Raw genomic sequence first — 23,286 nt, 5'->3', positions numbered from 1 at the left:
CCAGTCCTTGGCACCAACTTCTTAGACACTGTTCTATTGCTGTGAAGAGACACCATGACCAATGCAAACCTTATATAAGAAAGCATTTAATTGGGTGCTTGCTTACAATTTCAGAGGTTAGACTATTACTATCATGGTAAAGAGTATGGTAGCACGCAGGCAGACATGATGCTGGAGAAGTAGCTAACAGTTCTACATTCTGATCCATAGGCCAAGAGAGACACTGGGCTTGGCATGAGATTTTGAAACCTCAAAGCCCACTCCCAGAGACATACTTCCTCTAACAAGACCATACTTCCTAAACCTTCTAATTTTTTCCAATAGTGCCACTTCCTGGTAACTAAGCTTCAAATATGTAAGCCTATTGGAATCATTCGTATTTAAACCACTACAGTGCAATAGATGTCAATGGGTTGTAAACCCTTCAACACGTGGTCTTCCCCTCTAGGAGTCCAGGAGAAGAATGAACAGTATCCACAATACTCTAGGGCCAAATAGGGTAGGGAAGAAAATGAGAATCTAATAGTAGCAATGACAATTACAGATTTTGAAATAATAGCTTACCCCAAGGAGTGCTGAAGTCCTCTCCATTTCTTCTTTGTCAACTGGAATCTTATGGTTTTCCATCACTGTGAGTCAAAATCAAAAGCAGATCATATTTTCATTGCATTAATCAATCCTTTTCAGTAGACTGAAGAGCCCTACTCTCTGATGACCTAATGATAGCAATGCTCATTGATTCAGGCCCCACTCTAAGTCAACCGCTGTTCTGTGAGGAAACAGAAGCATAGAAAGAACTGGTTTTCTGGGGATACAGTCTAGTGACAGAGCGCTTGCCCAGCACAAGCCAGGTTCTGGGTTCAGTCACAAGGTATGAAGGATGTTGGACTGCACTGGTTCCAGCCTGGCCCTTTGCATACTCTAGATAGAAAATGACTCCTGGCCCTATAGCAAGACCTGGTCAGAGGCAAAGATGGGCAAATCCCTGGAGGGCGCCTAAAGGAAGTATCTCTTAAAGGAGAAAGAAGCACAGAGCTAGAGGACTAGCCTGAAATTGAGATAACACAGGTGGGTAAGTGTCAGTGAGACCCTCTTCTGGCTAGACAGAACAGGAGGGGTCTCCATGGCTGGATGCCAGGCCTTCAAGTCCTTCCAGACCAGGAGGTAATGTAGCCCAAACCATCTTGTTGTAGAACAGAAAATAATGTGATAGCAGCCTCTTTGGATGAAACACAGTGCCCATTCCATTAAAGGATAGAGAAGAGTCATTCTTAAACAATGTAAAGATTCTCCAGAAAGATGACTATACTTTGTTTTTATGGTAACTCACCTGCCAAAATTGGTATCAAAGGAAGCTCCAAAGTACAAAATAGTTGCCATAAGCCATAAGCCTGTTTCATAGAAGAGATAATATCAATATGGCTTCAAATTATTATCTGCATTTTGTTGAAAAGCCACTTGACTTTGTTATGTTAGGATTAGAGTGACCCATGTCTAAAGTGGCTCCTCCTACTATCTCCATTCTTTTTTAATTTATTTATTTTCACTTCATGTGCATTAGCATTTTACCTGGCTTTAGGTCTGTGTGAGTGCTGGATTCCATGGAATTGAAGTTATGGACAGTTGTGAACTACCATGTGGGTACTGGAATTGAGCCACAAGTCCTCTGGAAGAGCTGCCAAGTGCTCTTAACTGCTGAGCCATCTCTCCAGACCCTCCATTCTTTTTTAAATAAAACTTTTATTTCTAGTACAGAGAATATTTTATTACTCTCTAAACATCTGGTAGAGATATTCTAAAATTTCACAAGATCTTTATTTTCTTACTTTGAGGAATATTTGCATGATTTTAGTCTTCCATTTTAACTACAGAACGGTTCACTGAATTCCAATAATTTTACCTAGTCTTCATCAATCTTGCATTGACTCTACAGACTAGTCAGAAATGTTGGAATCGTTATATTAGGCCACCTGTTTTAAGAGTATGAAATCCGTCTACAGCAAAGCACTGGGTTGAGTTTCCGGAGACCAATCCAAGAGAGGGAGGAACAATAATACCAGCAAAGGGGTCAAGACCGTGGTGATGATACTCACAGAAACAGCTGACCTGAGCTAGTGGGAGCTCACTGACTCGGGACTGATAGCGGGGGAACCTGCACAGGACCAAACTAGGACAGCTGTGAGACTTGGGCAGTCTGTGACAGTGGAACCAGGATTTTGCCCTAGTGCTTGAACTGGTGTCTTGGAGCACACTCTCTTTGAAGAGATACCTTGCTCAGCCTAGATATAGGAGGGAGGGCCTTGGTCCTGTCTCGAAGTGATGTGTCAGACTTTGTTGACTCCCCCATGGGAAGCCTTACCCTTTCTGATAAGAGGACTGTGGGGGGGGGCAGGAGGAGGGGAGGGAGGGAGAAAGGGGCTAGCTATGTAAAATGAGAAACAATTATATTAAAAAATTCTTACATCAAAAAAGCATGAAATCCTTCCTCTTTTATTCATATCACCTTCCATGTTATTTATTTATAGGTCCTTATGTACACACATGGTGTCGTGTAGTTCAATCTGGACTCAAACTCTCTATGTAGATGAGGTTGCCACTGAATTTCTTCCTGCCTCCACTTCAACTGGGATTACAGGCCATGTCTACCACACTTGACTTTTCATGATGCTTATTGGAGTTTTTCTTATGTTCACTCTTTTCTGCTGTCATCTTAGAGTGCTGGCCTCACCTTCTAGTTCCCTTCCACTTCTCTGTCTGTCCCTGCGCCCTAAGGTAGGCTCTCCAGGACATATCACTTGGGCTCCTCTTCAACCCTTAAGACAGTTCCTTGTTTGGGCATATGCCTTATGGCACAGGAAGAGATAAATAGCTTTCATTAGAGCACAGGAATGGAAGAGTCTCCAGCTATAGCTGTCCTTGGAAGCATCTCATCTTGCCCGTCTCCTTCACCTCTGCCTCAGGACATAGTTTCTTTTCCTTCAGGTCTCAGTTGTTCCTCATTGACTACAGCTTCCCAATAAAAACCTAAGTGAAATGGTCTGTCTTGTTGCTAACAAAAATAAACCTTGGGCATCCAAAATACTCTAGTTAATTGTGACACTTTGAAACAATTATTTTCAATATACAGAACACATTTTAAAACCGTAGGAATTACCATTTTAGTCTTTCCTTTTCTGAATAAGGCACAGACTAATTTGGCATTAGGAAATCATCTCATGTCATATTGAAAACGTAAGTGTGAGTGTGGGTACAATTGAAAATACAGGTCTTATATAGCCAGAAATTACAGTATAAAAAAATGCCTTGCCAGGCGGTGGTGGCGCACGCCTTTAATCCCAGCACTCGGGAGGCAGAGGCAGGAGGATCTCTGTGAGTTCGAGACCAGCCTGGTCTACAAGAGCTAGTTCCAGGACAGGCTCCAAAACCACAGAGAAACCTTGTCTCGAAAAATAAAAAAAAAAAAGAAAAGAAAAAAAAATGCCTTACCTTCAGCTTGGAACAGAGATCCATCGTGAGGTCATAGAGTATCTTCAGGCTCACACACACATTCTGATTCTTTAAAAATGAATACACTAAAATTCAGATGAACATGGCAGCAATTCTCACCATAGTCTGGAAACTGGTGTCACCTACACAAGTGTTTCTGGTGACATGGTAGGCTGCTCCTGACAAGGTCCCTAACAGAAAAGTACCTCTGTTGTGCAAGTTAAGGTGTCCACTGGGAGATACTTTCCCAGCCCAGAATTCTCTTTCTTCATTATAAAGATAGAAAAATAGAGCTCCCAATGCCTGTTGTAATGATTATATGATTGCCAGAGCCAGAACAAGAGTTCTCAGATCCCACAGCCTCTCTTCTCTGCTCTGTCACACAGCACCACTTCATGGGTGCTACATTCCACACTAACCTATCCATAAATACCCTAGGACAGGTATAAATAAAAAAGCCCTGAGACATCACAAACATTTTCAAAGGACAGAGAGGGGAGATGGGATAAAAAACAGACCCTCAACAAACAATCTGTGTCCTTCCTAACAGGGATCTTCCACGACATTTTACTCAATATCCAACTCTACCAAAGAGCCCCAAACTCTTTATCTCTGCTAAATCCTCACATTAGAAGAAACTCAAAGTACGTGCCTATTGGTTAGATATATGCTAGCATGCTTCTTAAGTCATTTCCTGATCTTGGTTCTCCTATCAACAACTCAGGAGTTACGAGGCAGAGGACCACATCTATGCCACAACCTACAACAATCCCACATGGTTTCCTGCAGCTTTCTCAACTCCAAAGTGATCGATCATATTTTTTTTTTGTTTTTTTGTTTTTTAAGACAGGGTTGGCCGGGTGGTGGTGGCACACGCCTTTAATCCCAGCACTTGGGAGGCAAAGGCAGGCAGATCTCTGTGAGTTCGAGACCAGCCTGGTTTACAAGAGCTAGTTCCAGGACAGGCTCCAAAGCCACAGAGAAACCCTGTCTCGAAAAACCAAAAAATAAAACAAAAACAAAAACAAAAAAGACAGGGTTTCTCTATAGCATTGGAGCCTATCCTGGAACTCACTCTAGACCAGGCTGAACTTGAACTCACAGAGATCTGCCTGTCTCTGTCTCCTGAGTGCTGGGATTAAAAGTGTGTGCCACCCCCACTCAGTTTATAAACTTCCTTTTGAACCAAGCTCGACAGGCCTGTTCCTTGGTATAACACAGCCACCTTTCTCCTTTCCAAACTGCCCTGTTGTCCCCTCTAAGGAGCTAATTTTCTAGGAGGTCTTGCCGTCCCCATGCCATTCTTCTATCTGAGGTCCTTTCCATTCTGAGCAACTCAAATCACCTCTTCAGAGCAGTACAGAAGCAGATCCCGTAGACTAAAGGCCCAGTTTCCATCTCTAACTCTCATGCACTACAAGGCTCTGCACAGATACATCTCGCCAACAACGATGATTGGGATTGTACTTGAAACTGCCTCTTACCCTCACGAAGGAAGACAAAGAAAGGGGCCTCAGGAACAGAGAACAGAAGTTCTGGAGCTGGCTCAACAGCCACCCTAAGTATCTGGTCAGCATTAGAAGAATATACACTCTACAGCTGATTTCAATCCCATGCAGCTATCTTAATCATGTGGGAATCATGTGGGAATGGTAAGAAGAAACTAGACTTAAAGTCATAAATTCAAACTGAATCACGGTATCAACTGTACTTCGGGCAAGATTGAGTGCACATCTAGTATACTCTTCTGTGAACCGGGGTTGATAATACTGAAGTGGACAATTTCTTGCAGTCGTATTTCACCTTCTGTTTAGGGAATCTTTGCCTGGTGGAGTAGGATTCTAATCACTAGTGAGGGAAAAGGGTCCCTTTACAAGTGCTAAAACTACATTGCCACTGTTCCCAGACTGCCAAGGCCAAAGACTCCCATTCTTACAAGAGTTGTATCTTCTCTGACTCTGCAATCTATTTCATGACCTTCTGGTATACCTCTTTTTAAATTCAAGGATACAGTGTTTCTGTTTCTGGTATTTACAGTTATCCCTGTGGGACACAGACCCTTGCTCTACACATGATAGTTAGGAGGATGAAGGGCAGGGTGTGCAGGCTCTTACATCTGTGCCTCTGGCCATCTGAATGCTCACCTGCAGTGTTCCACCATGGTTCTGGCTGTAATCACACTGCTCCCTTACACCTCTCCTTCAGGAAAGGTAGCTCCTGGAGACCAGGGGCCTTGGGAAAATTCACCTCATCCTTTCTATGTTGACTGAGATGGCTGTCACAGAAGTCAGCCAATAAGAACTTGTCACCAGAGCTACAGATTTACAAAAGGACAGTTCTTTGCTCACAGAGGTGCTACTGACCCTGGAGAATCTATAGAATTACACTGCAAGTGAACCTTCCTGGATATCTTCACACTTTATTCACTGACCTCTACCAGAAACACCTCAGCCAAAAAATATTTGGATGGGACAAATGAGATGAAATGGGGGCTAGCAATATCTTGTTACTATTAGATTATTTATGAAGTAAACAGTCAGGGTTTCACTAAGGTAGATAGAATCTCATCTTAAACATCTTACCACAATATTTCTTGAGGTATCACCAAATGTGCTGCTTGGTTTAACTATGATGGACTTTCCTAGGTATTTTGCAACTAAGTCTTCAAATGAAAGTGCAGTGTCACTAGGATCTATGAGCCATGCAGCAACTCTGGGATCTAGTCCTACAAAACCTGCAACTGCAGAGGAAAAGGTCATTTAGTATTCCCTCAAACCACAAACAATTATTGCTTTCCCATATTTACACTAAGCAGAATGTTTTCCAAATAAGAAACACAAATGACTGAGAAACACTTATAGAAATGTTTAACATCCTTAGGCATTACAGAAATGCAAATTAAAACTCCTTTGAAATTTCATTTTATCCAAGTCAGAATGTCCAATATCAATAAAGCAAATGAGAGCATATGCTGGAAAGGGTCCCGGCAAAGGAGAAAACTTAATCATTGCTGTGGGCGCACAAATTGTACAGCCACTGTGGAAATAAGCAGGAAGTTTCCTCAGGAAGCTAGGAAGATTTCTATCTCAAGATCCAGTTATGCCACTCCTGGGCATACACCCAAAGGACTCTACATTTTACTACAGAGATACTTGCTCAGTCATGTTCACTGCTGGTCTATTCATAATAGCCAGAAATGGGAAATAACCCAGATGTCCATCAACTGATAGATGGATAATGAAAGTGTGTTATATTTACACAATGGAATATTATTCAGCTGTTAAGAAAAAAAAAGATTTTTTTCTACAAGTAAACGGATGGAACTAAAGAAAAAAAATCCTGAGTGAGGTAACCCAGACGCAAAATAGATAACTATTACATGTTTCTCATATATGTGAATATTAAACTTTAAAGCCTTTGATATGTGTTCTAAATTTAAATAACCACAGAGGTTAAGTATCTAGTAAGGGACCAGGGGGATGGAGAGGATCTTCCAAGTAAGGGAAAATAGAATATAGTATTATGGGGAGTCAGAGAGGAAGCTAGAGCAGAAGATTAAATGGGAAGGAGGATGGGAGATCAGGGTAAAGGAGGAAATCTGAGAGGGACAACTAACAATAAATGCCTCTGAAAAGCCACAGAGAAACCTACCTCCATAGAAGCTTACACACACACACATACACACACACACACTCTAAATGGAATCATCGTATAATGAGGGAGACAATGTCCCAACTAGATTTCTTTTTCTTTTTTTAAAGACGGGGTTTCTCTGTGTAACAGCTCTGGCTGTCCTGGAATTCACTTTGTAGGCCAGGCTGGCCTCACACTCACAGAGCTATGTCTTGCTTCTGCCTCCCATATGCTAGGATTAAAGATGTGCACTACTACTGCCCAATAACCCGCCCATAAGCTGTTCTGGTACAATAGTGGCACAAAAGTTATGAGAGTAACCAACCACTTTTTATTGGATTTAAGGTCCATCCCATGAGATGGAACCCAACCTGACACTGATAAAGTGCCAACTGCTGGAAACTGGATAGGCCATGGGACTAGTGAGAGACCTGTTATTCTGCTAAAGGAATGCGGCAATAAAATGACTCCTAATAGCATATTGATATATCCATAGATCACTCTCTCACTAAACACTACTCAGAGAAGCATCTTCATGCAACAGATGGAAATTATCAGAGAGAGCCACAATTGGACAATGTGCAGAGAATGAGAGACTTTGGGGCACTCAATCCTAAATGGAACATCTTCATCAAGCCCCTCTCCTCAAGGGCTCAGGGATCTATCTATGTATAAGAGGAATCAGAAAGACAGGCAGAACCAAAGGTGAGGAAAAACTCCAAAGAAACTGTGTTACAGATACAACTGGACTTACACACACATGAATTCATAGGTTGTGGCAGTATGCACAGGGCTTGCACAGATTCAATCCAGACAGTATCCTAGCACTGAGAAGGGGAAGTGGACACAGGGTCCCATCCTAACCAAGAAGCTGTCTGCAGCTGATACCTGCTGGCAAAGAGTGAATCAATTTTCTACAACGGATTGTCACTGGGTAGATCCATCACATTCTAGGGCAAGCCTTATGGGTAAGAGTAATGAGCTAATAAAAACAAAGTCCATGTGTTTTGTGAACTTTTTTGTTTCATTTTGTTTTGCAGTTTTTTATCTTATATGTTTTGTTATGATTTTCATTATGTGTTTTGTGGAAGGTTTTTTTTTTTTGAAAGAGAGAGAGAGAGAGAGTAAGTAAGGCAGTGGGGGAAGATCTTGAGGGGAAATATAATCAAAATATATTATATGAAAAAAATCAAATAAAAATAAATAGCCCCCAAAAGGTTAATTTTCCAATGACTAATACTTTTTGCTAGCCTATCAAATTACAGAACTAAGTACCCCTATAACTATTATTGCTCAATAATTTTTTTAAAAAATGTATTAAGTTAGGATGAAAGATTTATGCCATGTAATTAATAGAAAAAAACAGTCACACTTAAATATATATATAAAATGTGTTAATATCACATATGCCCTAAATAATTGTTTGATTATTGTTATAAAGTCTTGATTTAAATGATTTTTCCAGTCATTTTCAAATTTCTGAGCTAGTGACCTGTCAGGTCTAACTTACCACGGAAAAATATAAGACTTTGTGACTAAGAGGGAAAAAATTTTTCTTTTTTCTTTTCGTATGTATCTGTATGTGTGGTCTGTGTGTGCCTGTTCATGTCTGTGTGTGTGTGTGTGTGTGTGTGTGTGTGTGCACATGTGAGTATGTGAGTGCAGGTGCAGGTGCATATATGTAGAAGTCTGTGGCTGATGCCAGGAGTCTTCCTCAGGGATTCTCCATCTTATTTATTTATTTATTTATTTATTTATTTATTTATTTATTTATTTTTCCAAGACAGGGTTTCTCTGTGTAGCTCTGGAGCCTGTTCTGGAACTCACTTTGTAGAGCAGGCTGGCCAAACTGACAGAGATCCATCTGTCTCTGCCTCCCTAGTGCTGGGATTAAAGGCATGCCTGCACCGCCACCACCTGGCTCCATCTTATTTATTGAGGCAAGGTCTCTCAGTTGAACCCATAGTTCCTCAGTATGGCTCTCTAGCTGCCCAGCTTGTTCCAGAGGTCCTGTCTCTACCTTCTGAGTATACTGGAATGGTAGACATACCATAACACCTACTCAACATTTACATGGGCACTAGGGACCCAAACCTCAGTGTTCACACTCACACAGTAAGCACTTTATCTGCTGAGCCATCTCTCTAGCCCTCTTCAAGAATATCCATCCACCTTGTGGGAAGTTGGCTCAATACACCCAGGTCCTGCATGGCTGGTTGATATGGTAATCACATCAAAGAACTGGAATCCAAGCAGCTGGGAAAGGATAGGGAGTTCAAGCTCACTTGGAACATGAATCTCTCAGTAAAGTCAGAAACTTCGTCCCATGTCCATTTTTCTTTCCCCTCAACTGTCCTCTCCTGACATGGGATTTTCAGACATTATAGGTGATAGGTCTTCTTTTCTACTTTCCCCTCTATCTCCTACCTCCCAGACCACCCATAATGCTTCATCATGGTCAAAAAATCATGCCTCCTTAGTCAAGGAATAAGGGTAGTAGTTAGCTGAACCCACACAGTATCCTGTCACTGTATCAAAGTAAGCAGGTAGTGTAGGCCAGGCAGAATGGTATTTCCTGACCTAAGATAGTCCTATGAGACAACTAAAAACAAAAGGTACTGATCTTTAAATAAACTATAATCTTGGATCACATCACACTAAATGTCAGATTGCCTGGCATTCTTAAGTTATTATACTAGTCTGAGAGATTTATATTTATCACAGCACTCAGTATCAAGACTTCTCCAGATTACGGCCAAGACAACTGATGTAGAACATATTTGGAACTTTCATTTTGGATGCTTGTGCCCTCAGGACAGCAATGTTTGACTTCACATGACACTGTCGGGTAACACTGACTGATCTCTGATGTTCCAAAGGTAAGAGTTCTACAGAAAAATCTTTTGAAAAGACCTTGGGAAATTGGACAGTACCTAATGTTCTGGATGCTAATCCCTATAAACTTTTGTAACTGACAAACAGAAGTCAGACAGGACAAATCCCTATTTTTAGTTTTTTAGGTCTGTCCATAGTGCTCTCCATAGTGACCATACAGATTTACCTTTTCTTCTCTCCAGCATTTATTTCAACCTAATAGGTATGTTTTGTTCTAACACACATATCTTCGATGGTTTATAATATTGACCTTTCTTGACTTGAAGGACTTTGAGCTGCTATATACTTACCCTGAGCACTTCCTGCCCTGCACTACAGTCATTACTGTAGTAATGTACATATATAAGTCTATCTTATTTAAATATACTAATAATTAAATAAGCAATAAAACTAACCTACATGTTCACAATGACCATTGTTTAAAATATTTTTTTATCAAACTTTGCTCGATATAATTACTCTGTGGAACAAGTCATTATCTTGAAGACATAAGTAAAGAGAAATAGCCAAATTTCCATCTAGGTGTTTCCTCTCAAGTTCACTTAAGCAGAGGACGAAGGGATCCTCTCTACAGAACTAGTCTAGTTAATGAATGAGGAAAATGGACTTGGATGACAGTTCAGTGGCCAAAGTGCTTGCCTTTCAGCCCTGAGAACCAGAGCTCAAATTCTCAGACCCATGTAAATGTCAGATATGTGTGGTAGCATGCCTCTAATTCCAGCTTCAGAAGGCAAGAGATGGGGTTCCCAGAGTAAGCTGGATAGTAAGACTGTCACATCTGCCAGCTCTGGATCTGACTGAGACCTTAGTGGATAAGGTAAAAGACCAATTAAAGATAATTCCCAGCATCAACTTCAGGTTTCCACATGCAGTCCACACGTGTACGCCTCTATACATTCAAACATACACACATGAAAATGGAAAAAGGAAAAAAATGGATTTTGGATCTTGCCAGGTTGCAATTAAGGAACCTAGACAATGACAATCAACAACTTCTACCATCACAAAAAAACAAACAAAAGTGTCACAGGACAAGTGTGGGAGCTGGAATACTGTCAGGATAGCTAGTAATGCAGAAAGATTACTGCTCACACTGGGGAAGGTGATGCAATTGCCTCGAACTTAGGATGCTCGTACAATTGAAATATTAGCGCTTAACCTTGTGTTATTTGAGATTTGTTACAAAAGTCTAAGGAGCTGGTGGTTTGAAAATGAAGAAAAAAAATCAGTCAGATGTCAAATCTTGATCAGACTATGGTGAGTAATTTTGTGTGTTAGAAATTTATTACAGTAATTTTTCTCAACACTTTATTGTGAATATTTCAAAACTCAGATAACTTGGAAAACATTTTACAGTCAAAACTCAAGTTTTTTCCCCTACTCTCTGTCTCTTTGGTTTTGTTTTTTTTTTTGTTTTTTTTTTTTGTTTTGAGACAGAGTTTCTTTGTAGCCCTGGCTGTCCTGGAACTTGCTCTGTAGACCAAGCTGGTCTTGAACTCAGAGACCTGCTGGCCTCTGTTTACTAAGTACCTAGATTAAAGGCATACATCACCATGCCCAGCTACTCCCTACTCTCTTAAAGATAATAAACACCCCGCCTTGTTTGATGCTTTCTGTGTTGAAGTTTAATTTTTGCATCTATAGATACTGGAGGTAATAACAAAGCCCATTGTGACTGTGCTTGATGGATCATCCTTTCCCACTTAGGTCACCAAAGGAATATAAACCACACAGGAGGGGATGTGCCTTTTTCTGCTTTTGGCAGGTGAAGAAACAGTGTCTGTGAGGCCAGGAGCCCTGTTGCATGATGGCCTGGCGACCTTTCTAAATCTTCGGGATAATGAGAATGGTGGCTTACCATGCTTCCAACTATCATCTTCACCAAGGAGCTGCAGTACTGTTCTCACAAAGTCCTTGGCATTAAAACAAACAATGGGGCATTTACATCTAAGTGTCCAAAACAGCATGTTCCTAGACAAGGAAAAATTCATCAATTTAGACAATAATTCAAATCTTGGGAAAATACTATGATATTAAATAACTAACTATCCTTATACAACACACACATACACACACACACACACACATACATATACACCTCATTAGCTAAAGAATCCTGTGAAGTGGGCATTACTCAGGGCTTATCTCTGAGCAAAGCTTCTACTCCTGAAGCTCTTACGCAGAGTACACACACTGGACCTGGCCCAGGCTCTTCCAAATATTCTACCTCTCAGTATGCCAGGTCTTTCCTTCTGCCATTCTCTGTGCCACTTCTACCCATGCCGCTGGGTATGGCATATGTTCCTTCCTGTTTACTCTTCTCCTTCCAGAACTTGTGCAACCTGCTCGAGGACTGTTGTAGGCAAGCAGCCTATCCACACACCTATCAGAGAAGGACCCACTTGTGATGAACTACAGCATTCTTCCATCACTTCCTGAGCTTCTGGATGTGGGGTAACAGTTAGCACTTATCAGATGTGTCCAGGTACCAAGCTAACATTTCACAAGGTTACTGCACTAAAACTTTCACAGTGCTACAAGGCAGGCGCTCCATCCGGTATGCAGATGAAGGGACTTGAGTTCAGAGATGTCATATCTAATAGGTGTTAAGGTTGGTTTCTGATATTATATCTTGCTACTGCTAGGAGATAAACCCTAAACCAACAAGCCGTAAGTTCCTCTTCATGGCAGAATGCAATACTACATCCAAAGAGCTCTTTGATGGAACAAGGGATGAAGAAACCACAAGTTCAGTGAGCAAGCACACTGGGTGGTGTGTAGTTGGGTTTTGCTTGTGTGGCTCCATTGACAGCACTGTATAGTGTTTTGAAAGTTTCACGGTCTGACTTTGTTAGGACAGGAGGCTAAGATGGTAGGGAGGTCAAAGTGCCAACAAAACTGGTTCTTGGCTTAGACTTGGGAGGGAAGGGAAGGAAGAAGTGAGGAATAATGGAAAAATGGGGTGTGAGGACCTCCCTGACACATGTTGAAACACAGATCCAGGATGAAGAGCTCTAGCAGCTACACTGCCTTCTCCTAGGGAGACTCTCAGGCTGGCTGAAGTCAGTCTTGATAAGACAAACAGCAGAAGGGTTTCTTGTGGGCTGGGAGGTGGCTCAGTGGAAAAAGTACCTGCCACACAAGCATGCATGGTGATCTGAGTTCAAATTCTGTTCTAGTTTGCTTTCTGTTGCTTTGATCAAATACCATAGCCAGAAGTAACTTGGGGAGAAAAGGGTTTATTTAATTTTAGAGGTTATAGTTTATCATCAAGGAAAGTCAAGGCAGGAACCTGGGGGCAGAAACTGAAGCAGAGACCATAGAGGAATAATTGCATGCTGGCTTGCACCTAGACTCATGTTCAGATATCTTTCTTCTACAGCCCAGACCCACCTGCTCAGAGATGGTGCCATCTATAGTAGGCTGGCCCCTCTTATATCAATTAGCAATTAAGAAAATGCCTTACAGACATGGTTCAATTCCAAGCTGATCAATGCAATACTCGAGTTGAGGTTCCCTCTTCCAAGGTAACTCTAGGTTTGTGTCAAGTTGACAACTGAAGCTAACTATGACATATCCCCAGAACCCATGTAAATACTTTGTGGCCTGCCTGTAATCCCAGAACTTGGAAGGTAGCAATTCCCATGGCAAGCTGGCTAACTAGATTAGTTAGGACAGACAAGCTCCAAATTCAGCAAGAGATCTTGTCTCAATAAAATAAAACACACACAAACATACATGTGCATGTGTATAAACATGTCAACACATGCAAACACTTATATACACTATATATGCAAAATTTCTTAAAACATATTTATGTATATAATCATAAAGTATTATTTAAGTTCATTTTGAATCCTAGATATACTACTATAGATTTGGGGCTATTATTCTAGTTTTATAGTACATAAGGGACTATTTTTCCTAGAATTTAACATACTTCAAAATGATGCTGTATAAATATTCATTTGTTCTGTGGCAGTGCTTCTGAGTGTAGGATCATGAAAGAGAAGAAAAAAAATCCTGCCCTAACTGTCAGCAAGCTTAGTAGTGAACATACAATAAATAAAATAAACAATATTTATGAATGGTGGTGGTGACAGGCATTATAGAGAAATGTGAAGATGGAGATTGTACATACTGCTGGGCTAGAATATTGTTTAATCCAATAAAATAACACATGAGTAAAGATGTGATAAGTTGAACAAAGTCTAGTTGATGAAGAAAAGTTCTTCACAAAAAACTTTAATAAATGTAAAGAAGCCGGGCGATGGTGGCGCACGCCTTTAATCCCAGCACTCGGGAGGCAGAGGCAGGCGGATCTCTGTGAGTTCGAGACCAGCCTGGTCTACAGAGCTAGTTCCAGGACAGGCTCCAAAATCACAGAGAAACCCTGTCTCGAAAAACCAAAAAAAAAAATAAAATAAAATAAAAATAAATGTAAAGAAAATTAAAAAGACAGAAAAGCCACTATCATGTTAGGCACAATTAAATAAAGTCCATTTGGTTCACAATTGCAGAAGCAAAGTCTAAAAAGCATGGCACTGGCTTGGTCAGAGGCCCCTTGAAGCATCACAGCATGATGGACAGACAGAAAGGGAACCAGCCAAGGACAGAAGGGGCCAATCACATGGTGGCCTTACCTCACAACAGCCCACTAGTGTGAAAGTTCGCTCTTGAAAGACCAGCACTAGTCCATTCAAGAGGGAGGATCCCCCATGACCTACCGATCACCTGCTGAGTCTCTTCTCTTAAGGGTCTACCACCCCAAAACAGCCTCCCTGGGACCCAAGTCTATATCAGCAAGACTGTTTGTGACACAAACACACATCTTCAGACAGACATTATCCTTAGTGATACTGAAGACAACTTGGTGTTTTCAGGCAGTGATAATTTATACTGTACAGGAGGGAACTAGAACACTAGTGAAAACCACCTGGAACCCTGGTAGTGGAAGTGGGTTTTCAGAATGAGGTTTCCCCCTAACATCTCATTGCAAAGTTATTACAATACTGAAACAGGTTCTCTTGGCATCAGGATGGACCATCCATTCTGGAAACTCTGGGGGAGGAGAGCTTGGAAAGCCTTACATTTAATGTAAGCAATAAAGATTTCTTACCTGACAAATAGACTATGTGCCTCTCTGTTGGGGCCCCAGAAAGAGCAGTGCTCGGTATGTATGTAGATACAGTGATCTGCAGATGTGGAGTCCTCTCCCAGAGCACTACCTTGGGCTGGGGAAATCAGAGGGCTACTGTCTACATGGGTTTTTAGTAATAGTACAATTCCTCTAACAGGACAAGTTAAAGTCTGTGAAGACAAAGTAATATAAAGTCACAAAATTAAACAGATATATTGCTTTATGAGAGTAAGCTATAAGACAAAGGAGTAACATCTATAATACTTAAAAAAAATCTCTGCAAGTGCATGTTAAATTCAGGTCCAGAAATACCATAGCACATATGTGGATGTTAGAAGACAAACAGGTATTGATCTTCATTTTTCACCTTGTTTGAGACAGGGTCTCTAGCTGCTTGCAACTGTGTATGCCAGGCTAACTGGCCCCTGAGCTTTAGGTGATTGATTCTCTTGTATTTGCCTCTTATCTTACCATAGGAGCCCTGGGGTTACTAATACGTGCAATAGTATCCAGCTTTATATAGGTTCTGGGGACCCACACGCACGTCTTTATGCTTGAACAGCAAGCACTTTATCTACAGAGTCATCTCCCCTACCCGAACTGACTTTTCCTTTTAGGCAGAGGGTCATCTATGTAGCCCAGGCTGGCTAGAACTCCTGCTCTTCCTGCCTTAACCTGAGTGAGGATTATAGGCATGTACTATCACACCCAGGTCTCACCTGATAATATTATCTACTAAATAAGATACCTTTCACAAACAGAAATCCAAGTGTTGGGGGGGGAGGGGGGTTCTGGTCCCTTGTCTGAATACTAAATGATTCTTTCTTTCAGACAAAGGAGTGTTACAAAGGCCTTGATCAGGGCTCTGTGGAGACCCAGAGGGGAAACTATTTCCTTGGCTAGAGTAACATTCCAAACTAGACAAAACAAGAGTCAACACAATTGGGTCAGTAAATCAATCACCTGGCAAGGGACCTTCTCTCTGGAAGGCAGGTTCAGCTTAAGCTATGCTAAATACATAGAAGGAATAATTATCCTTTTAAAGAGATAGTGTACTTTTCTTCCCAGAATTCCCTCCTCCTAGTACAGTTTCTTAGAGTCACAGCCATGCAGCTTTATAAGCTGCCTGCTTTTCTTTTCTTTTCTTCCTTCCTTCCCTCCTTCCTTCCTTCCTTCCTTCCTTCCTTCCTTCCTTTCTTTTTTTTTCTTTGCTCGTTTTTCTCTGTGAAACAGTCCTCTGTACAGGAGGCTGGCCTCAAACTCACAGAGATCGGCCTGCCTCTGCCTCCCAAATTAAAGGTGTGTGCCACCACTGGCCGGCTTTTCTTTTTAAATGTTTTTACTAATTGTTTGAGAATTTCATACATGCATACCTTATATTTTGATCATACTCACCCACCCATTCCCCTAGCTCCTCCTAGACCCACTTTCATTTCATTTCCCATCTATCCTGTTCTGTTTTTTATTTTTATAACACACTGAGTCCAATATGTGTTGTCCATATACTCATGGGTGTGGACCATCTATCAGAGTATGGTCAGCCTATCAGGGTCCACACCTTGAAAGAAAAGTGCCTTTTCTTCCCTCAGTAGCCACCAACTATTAATAGTTCCTTAGCTAGGGGTGGGAGAATTGCATGCACATGAATGTGTAGTTTTTATGTGGAGGTAAGAGCAGAATGCAAGGTATCTTTTCTTCAATTAGCCTTTTTGTTACTGCTTTGAGATAGGGTCTCTCACTGAACTGAATGACCAGTCTTATCTCTGTCTCCTAATTCTGAGATTACATTCATGCAAAGCTGTGCCCTGCTTACTCTGTGACAGCTGGGGATTTGAACTCAGTCCCACATGCTGGCAAAGCAAGTGCTCTTGCCCACTGAACCATCTCAAGTCCCAAACATTCTGAATGTAATAAGAAAACCACAAGATTTTAGATTTATGGTTTTTTCTTTTGAAAAGATACGCTCAAGAAATTTGAAATGTGAATCCCCAGACTGGGGAAACTGAAAACCACATATCGCCCAAGAGAATTGAATCACATAAAAACTTATAAAGATCTCTTACATATCCAAAATAGAAAAAAATCATAAACTAGTTAAAAAATAGGCAAAAAAAAAACCCCCTTGGATTTCACCAAAGAAGATACATGAAGAGCAATAAGTGCATAAAATGCTCAGTGTCATCACTGTTGAGCAAACCACTCCGGAAGTACAACAAAATACTCACAAGAATGGCTAAAATAAGAAGACAGATACTTTCCAGCAGGTGGAGAATTTGACAGCCTCGCGCATTACTGGTAGAAGGTGGAATGGAACAGTTTGTCGGTAGCTTAGAACTGACAGGAACCCTACATTGTCAGAATCACTTACCAAAGCAAGGGTGGCAAGGCTTAAAATCTTATTTCTAGCTCTCCTATCAAAATCAGAAAGAGGATTTGTTTTGAAATGAGGTCTCACTGTGTTTCCCAGGCTGATCCCAAAATCCAGAGTTCAAGTTATCCTCCTGCCCCAGTCTGTCAAGTGCTAGTGCCACAGCATGTGACTGCTATTTACTAACCTGGTTGACTCTGAGCTGTGTAGAGCCATCCTTAAACACCAGTGTCACAGCCAGGGCTTCTGCCTGCTTGAGCACATCCATCAGCTGGACTTTTGCCAAATCATCCAAATATCTAACATCACAAAGCTGTTTTTCAAACACTGTCCTGTCCTCAGAGGTTAGCCAGGTTTCAGCCCCATCACTACCTTCTTCCAGTGTTATCTGTTTACTTGCTTTTTCTGGGGAATTGCTACATGTAATAAATTTTCTTTTAAGATTTAATCTTCTCTCATCTTCTTTAGCCATATTTTCCTCTAGGAAGTGCTTTCTTGTATACTTCATTCTTTGAAAGACTGGTGCTTCCTGATCACTCTGTGGAATTAAACAACTGGAAAGAGGCAATGAGGCGGTGCTGTTCTCCACTTGACCAAGAGAGAGATGACCTGTGAGCTGAGTCGTAGAGGACTGAGGAGAGAACTGGATGGGCCCTCTTGGTGACTGGGTTATTAATGACTTAGGGTTCTGCAGAAAAAGAGGGAAAAATATTTTATCACAGCATGTATTCACAAGACATGTCTATCAACCAAGTGAATTTCTGATACAGTTTACCAGAGATAATGAGAGGACACAAGTTTCACATAATCTATGATCTTTCTCTTTTCTTCTTCTGTGGTGTTTGCTGAACAGATGTTCTACCACTCATTGAACCACCTCTATCCTAGAACCACATTTTCCAGCAAAGCTAGACAGAGTCTTTCTAGACTGTACAGCTGGATCCTGGAGTTAGCTCAGAATGCTTCCTCTAAGCCCCTGTGCTAGAAGTCATTCATCTCAGAAGACAATGAACAAGAGTGAGGCCTGTAATTTACAACTCCAAGTAGAGGCCATAAAGAAAACAAAATTATAAAATCTACTTGGAGAATAGAATCTCCACCCATTTCATTAGATTTGTTTACAATGGTGCTTTGTGTTTTAATGTTTGTTTCCAAATTATAATTTATCTCTTGGTTTGGACAACTGCACATTAACATTATTTTAAAAGAAAATGTCTTGGGCTGGAGAGATGTCTCAGAGGTTCGGAGCATTGCCTGCTCTTCCAAAGGTCCTGAGTTCAATTCCCGGCAACCACATGGTGGCTCACAACCATCTGTAATGGGGTCTGGTGCCCTCGTCTGGCCTGCAGGCATACACATAGACAGAATATTGTACACTAAAGAAAGAAAGAAAGAAAGAAAGAAAGAAAGAAAGAAAGAAAGAAAGAAAGAAAGAAAGAAAGAAAGAAAATGTGTTAATAGTTGGTCATGTACCACAGAAAATTTAACATTTATACTTATACTTTTACTAAAGAGAAATATTTTATGGTTCCAAGAACAGACTTTTAGTCATAAAATTATATTAGTTAAAAATTCTGTGGAGGAGTATTCAAGAAAAGAAATTCAATAAGATTTCAGACTATTGAAGATCTTGCTCATGTGTTTTTTAAAGGGTGACAGTGGATATCAAATTGCCAGAGTGTACGTTATTTGAATCACAGTGGAAGTATTTTAAATTTTATGACAGTTTTTAAAATGTCAATATTAACAATATACTAGAATAGTGTTCTTTGCAACTTTAGAAACTTATGGTGAATGTTTTAAATTTCAACTTTAAAATATTTCAGGACGTATAAAACTTTTTTAAAAGCCTAGGGCCAAATAATCAGCCAGTAGTATCAGAAATAGGTCCTGAAATTATCTCTACTTTACTACAGGGAGCTTAATTTTAAATTAGGTTGGGGGCTGGCAAGATGTCTCACTTGCCACTAAGCCTAGAGAGCTAAGTTAGATCCCTGGCAGCCGCATGGTGGAAAATAATCCAACTTCTGCAAGATGTCCTCTGATCTCCACATGTACTCCATGGCATGTGCATTTTCCCAAACAAAACTAAATAAAAATGCAATAAAACTTTAAAATAGTTTTTGCTAGATATAGCACTGTATGCCTATAATTCCAGCACCTAGGAGGCAGAAACAGGCAAGTCTTCATGAGTTTGAGTCAGTCCAGTCTACAATAGTGAGCTTCATGCCAGCCAGGGCTACATCATGAGACCTTCTCAATAAATAAATGAATAAATAAATAGCATAAAAAATAGAATGCCAGTACATGGTGGCACATGCCTTTAATCCCAGCACTTGGGAGGCAGAGGCAGGTGGATCTTTTTGAGTTCAAGACCAGCCTAGTTTACATAGCAAGTTTAAGGACAGTCACAGCCGCATAGAGAAACCCTGTCTTTTAAAAAGAAAAAATAGCAAAAACCAAAATAAGCCAACCAAACAAAAACTTAGGTTAGAACCTGAACAAGTAGTTTGCACTGGAGTCCATTCTCTCCGCCGTGAGGCGACCTCCACCACTGTTTCCTAAACAAGGCCTTCAGAGACATGACCTCTTCTTCCTGTATAGCCCAAACTGGTCAGCTCAGAAAAGTTTCAAGATCTTCTTCCTTAAAAACGCTCAGTACCCTTCCCCTCCTCTCTGAAGCTGGGGTCTTCAGTTTGGCCAACCTCTAATGATCCATTACATTTCAACACAGAAACAATTTTCATGCTTCAGAAGATAACCTGCTTCAGCGTCCTGCCCCCACTACCCAGAAACGAAAAGTGCACAGAGCTTGGCTAAATATTCCTTCTCTTGGTCTCAGAGAACATGAAACTAATAGCTATCACAGCAGCACTTAATGCACACATGGAGCAGATGTGTGGGATGTTCCATCCTCCTCACCACCTGTCCAAATTAAACCACGTGCTACCAGAATAAGAACGGTTTTAAAGCATTGTATCTGCAGTTTTAGCATATACCAGGATGCTTATTAAATATTTGTTAACAAATGAGGATCCTCTGTTTAGAATTACTCATATTTGCAAAGATTTACCTTTGTTTCTGGTGATTGAGTCCTCTCATGTTCAGCTAATACTGAATAATGAACACTGGATTTTTTGGTCACTTTCAAAGCTTAAAAAACAAACAAAAAATTGAACATTGAAAAATAAATTGAACTAGGAATGGTGGTATATGACTGTAATCCCAGCACTTTGGGAGCAGAGGCAGGTAGAGCCTGTGGTTTCAAAGCCTGTCTAATCTACATAGGCAGCATAGGCAGATCTAGAAGAGCCAGGGTTGCATATAGACCCTGTCACAAACAAAACAAAATAAAATATTATAGAATTAGCTAACCATTGAAAATGATTCATTATGTTATTTAGCCACTATCAGTACAAGCAAAATACATAAGACTATTGTAGTAATTTGTTACATAAAGTGTCTTCAAATTAACAGAGGACATGTCTATATAACTATGAAATGCTTATTTGTGATTACTTGAAGTTTACATTTGAATTTTTTTTATTTTTTGCAACAAGGTTTCTTTGTGTAGTTTTGGCAGTCCCAGAACTAGCTCTGTAGACCTCGAACTCACAGAGATCTGCCTGCATCTGCCTCCCAAGTGCTGAGATTAAAGGCATGCACACTTGAATATTTTATTTTGAAAACCCAAAGTTGACATTTTGGAGACATAAGTACTAAGCGTTTGAGGAAATTATTACACTGAATAATACTGCCATAGAATAATCAGGAAGGAGTTCAGGAAAATATCACTGATACAAATACCTAAATTAGATTTTAATTTTAATAATCCTGGGCTGGAGGGCTGTGTAAATGGCTGTTTGTAAAATGCTTGCTGATCAAGAATGAAGACCTCACAGTTTGATCTCCAGAACTCATATAAAAAGCTAGGTATGATGCAAGCTTATAGTTCCAGAGCTGGTTAGTGAGGAAACAGGGTCCCTGGGTCTCATTAGCCATCTAGTCAAGTCTAAGGTGGGTCCCAGATCCCAGTGAGAGACCCTACTTTAAAAAAAGACAAATATCTGGCTCCTGAGAACATATGGCCTCCACGTGCGCACACGTGTGCACTCACACAGAAACAGATTAACTAGCTAATTAACCCGAGCTGTGCAGTAAGGAGCAGAACAAGACTCAGTCCCAAGCAGTGCAATTTAGACATCTGTGCCCACAGCTACTTTGACAGATGTTTCTGTGTACATGGGCCCACTTGCTCATTTGTTCTTCCAAGGTTCCCAGAGCACTCATGGGAAATGGAGCAGACGGAGGCACTAAGAATGGAAAAGGTGAGCCCATGCTTGGACCCTGTATTGATTTGGCTCAGATAAGTCACTGCAAAGGTAGGCATAGTAACATATATCTGTGGTCCAGTAGCTTAGGAGGCTAAGGTAGAAAGATCACCTGAGAAAGGCCAGCCTTGGCCACACAATGAGATACTAAGAGAAAAAAACCATTACTCTACCTTTCAGAACATGGAGAGTTCAGTGTTGTCAACCTGCCACCAAGTGACTACTCATAAAAGATAATGCCATTGGGGAATCTAAGCTCAGTCTCTGTTGTTGCAAAGTTGAACATCTGACAGAAAAACAGCTAAACCAGTGCTTGTTAGTGGGCCAATGCCTAATGGGCTAACCCAAGTCCTATGGTTACTAAAGTCAAAGCAACCATGTGTTAGCACTGGGACAGCATGATATAGAAGGTGGTAAGTGCCAATTGGCCAAGTCATTCTAATAGTATGGCTGTTGGTTGCAGCCTATGGTAGATGGTCATATGTAGGAAATACTTTAAGACCATACAATGGATCTAGTCATATGCCTTGCCTCAAGAACTCCCAGTGCCAGACCTCTGACTGTTCTTATTCCGGACTGGCCAACATTTGTCCATAGGTTGAAAGTTCTCTAACCTTGGTTTCCCCATTCATACAATGTGGATAGGCAAGTAAATCACCCAAAATTTTATCTTTTGGATTTATCTTCAACATGTCTTCAACATGTCACCCAGGTCGGGGTGCATGAACTGGAATATGGTGCATCTGCAGTCCATTTTCTGTTTTTTTTTAATTTTTCACGTTGAGACAACACATTATAAGCCAAGCCATGCAGGTCTGAAACCAGGCAGCCAGTTGTGCCTACTTGCCTACTTATAACCAAACCAAATAAACCATTTCCAGTATACAATAGATTGCTGCAGGCCCTCTTGATGCTCTGACAGAACAGGACAATGTTTGGCAGTTTGGAATTCAAGGTTAGTTGGATATTCTCAAGCTCCATTTCCACGAGGAGCTAGTAGCATGGCGGGGGGGGGGGGAGGCATTTTTAGTTTAATTTTACTCTTTTAAAAGATGTATGATTCTCTGATGATGATGATGATATAGCCTTGCTTCATGTTCTTGGAATCTGAATTATGATTCTCTTAAGACCCTAAAAACCACACACCTATTTTTCCCCCACCTCTAATACCAGAAGGTCTGTTGGGTTGGTAATGCATTATGACTGGGATACTTGCTTCACTGCCTGGACTTCATTGGAACCCTGTCTACTTTAGGTCCTACATAAAGCAGGTGACTTTTGTATCATTCACTGTATGAGATAGAACACATTCACAAATGTGGTATATATATACCCTTATTCTTTGAAAATTTTCCATAAGGTTCAGGTTCTGGGTCATTTCCTCTGGGTGGTAGGAGTAAAATGCTGTAATTTGTTTGTTACGTACAAGGGGG

The 23,286-nt window shown here is 40.8% G+C and overlaps 1 protein-coding gene across 1 annotated transcript in view; it reads right to left on the bottom strand.

The window, feature by feature from the left end:
- The window catches only part of Poln (DNA polymerase nu), a 151,520-nt gene that overhangs the window by 107,370 nt on the left and 20,864 nt on the right, over positions 1-23,286 (bottom strand). Inside the window, exons 3-10 of the mRNA XM_075943934.1 lie at positions 20,596-20,675; positions 17,710-18,210; positions 15,134-15,324; positions 11,873-11,985; positions 6,069-6,226; positions 3,487-3,555; positions 1,331-1,391; positions 565-629 (exon numbers count right to left, since the gene is read on the bottom strand). Coding sequence (XP_075800049.1) covers positions 565-629; positions 1,331-1,391; positions 3,487-3,555; positions 6,069-6,226; positions 11,873-11,985; positions 15,134-15,324; positions 17,710-18,210; positions 20,596-20,675 — 1,238 coding nt within the window. The remainder of the gene's footprint in view (positions 1-564; positions 630-1,330; positions 1,392-3,486; positions 3,556-6,068; positions 6,227-11,872; positions 11,986-15,133; positions 15,325-17,709; positions 18,211-20,595; positions 20,676-23,286) is intronic.

The sequence above is a fragment of the Microtus pennsylvanicus genome, chromosome 12, assembly GCF_037038515.1.
Source record: "Microtus pennsylvanicus isolate mMicPen1 chromosome 12, mMicPen1.hap1, whole genome shotgun sequence".
Taxonomy (NCBI): Eukaryota; Metazoa; Chordata; class Mammalia; order Rodentia; family Cricetidae; genus Microtus; species Microtus pennsylvanicus.
The sequence above is the reverse complement of the archived record's forward strand: the minus strand, read 5'-3'. Positions and strand labels throughout refer to the sequence as shown.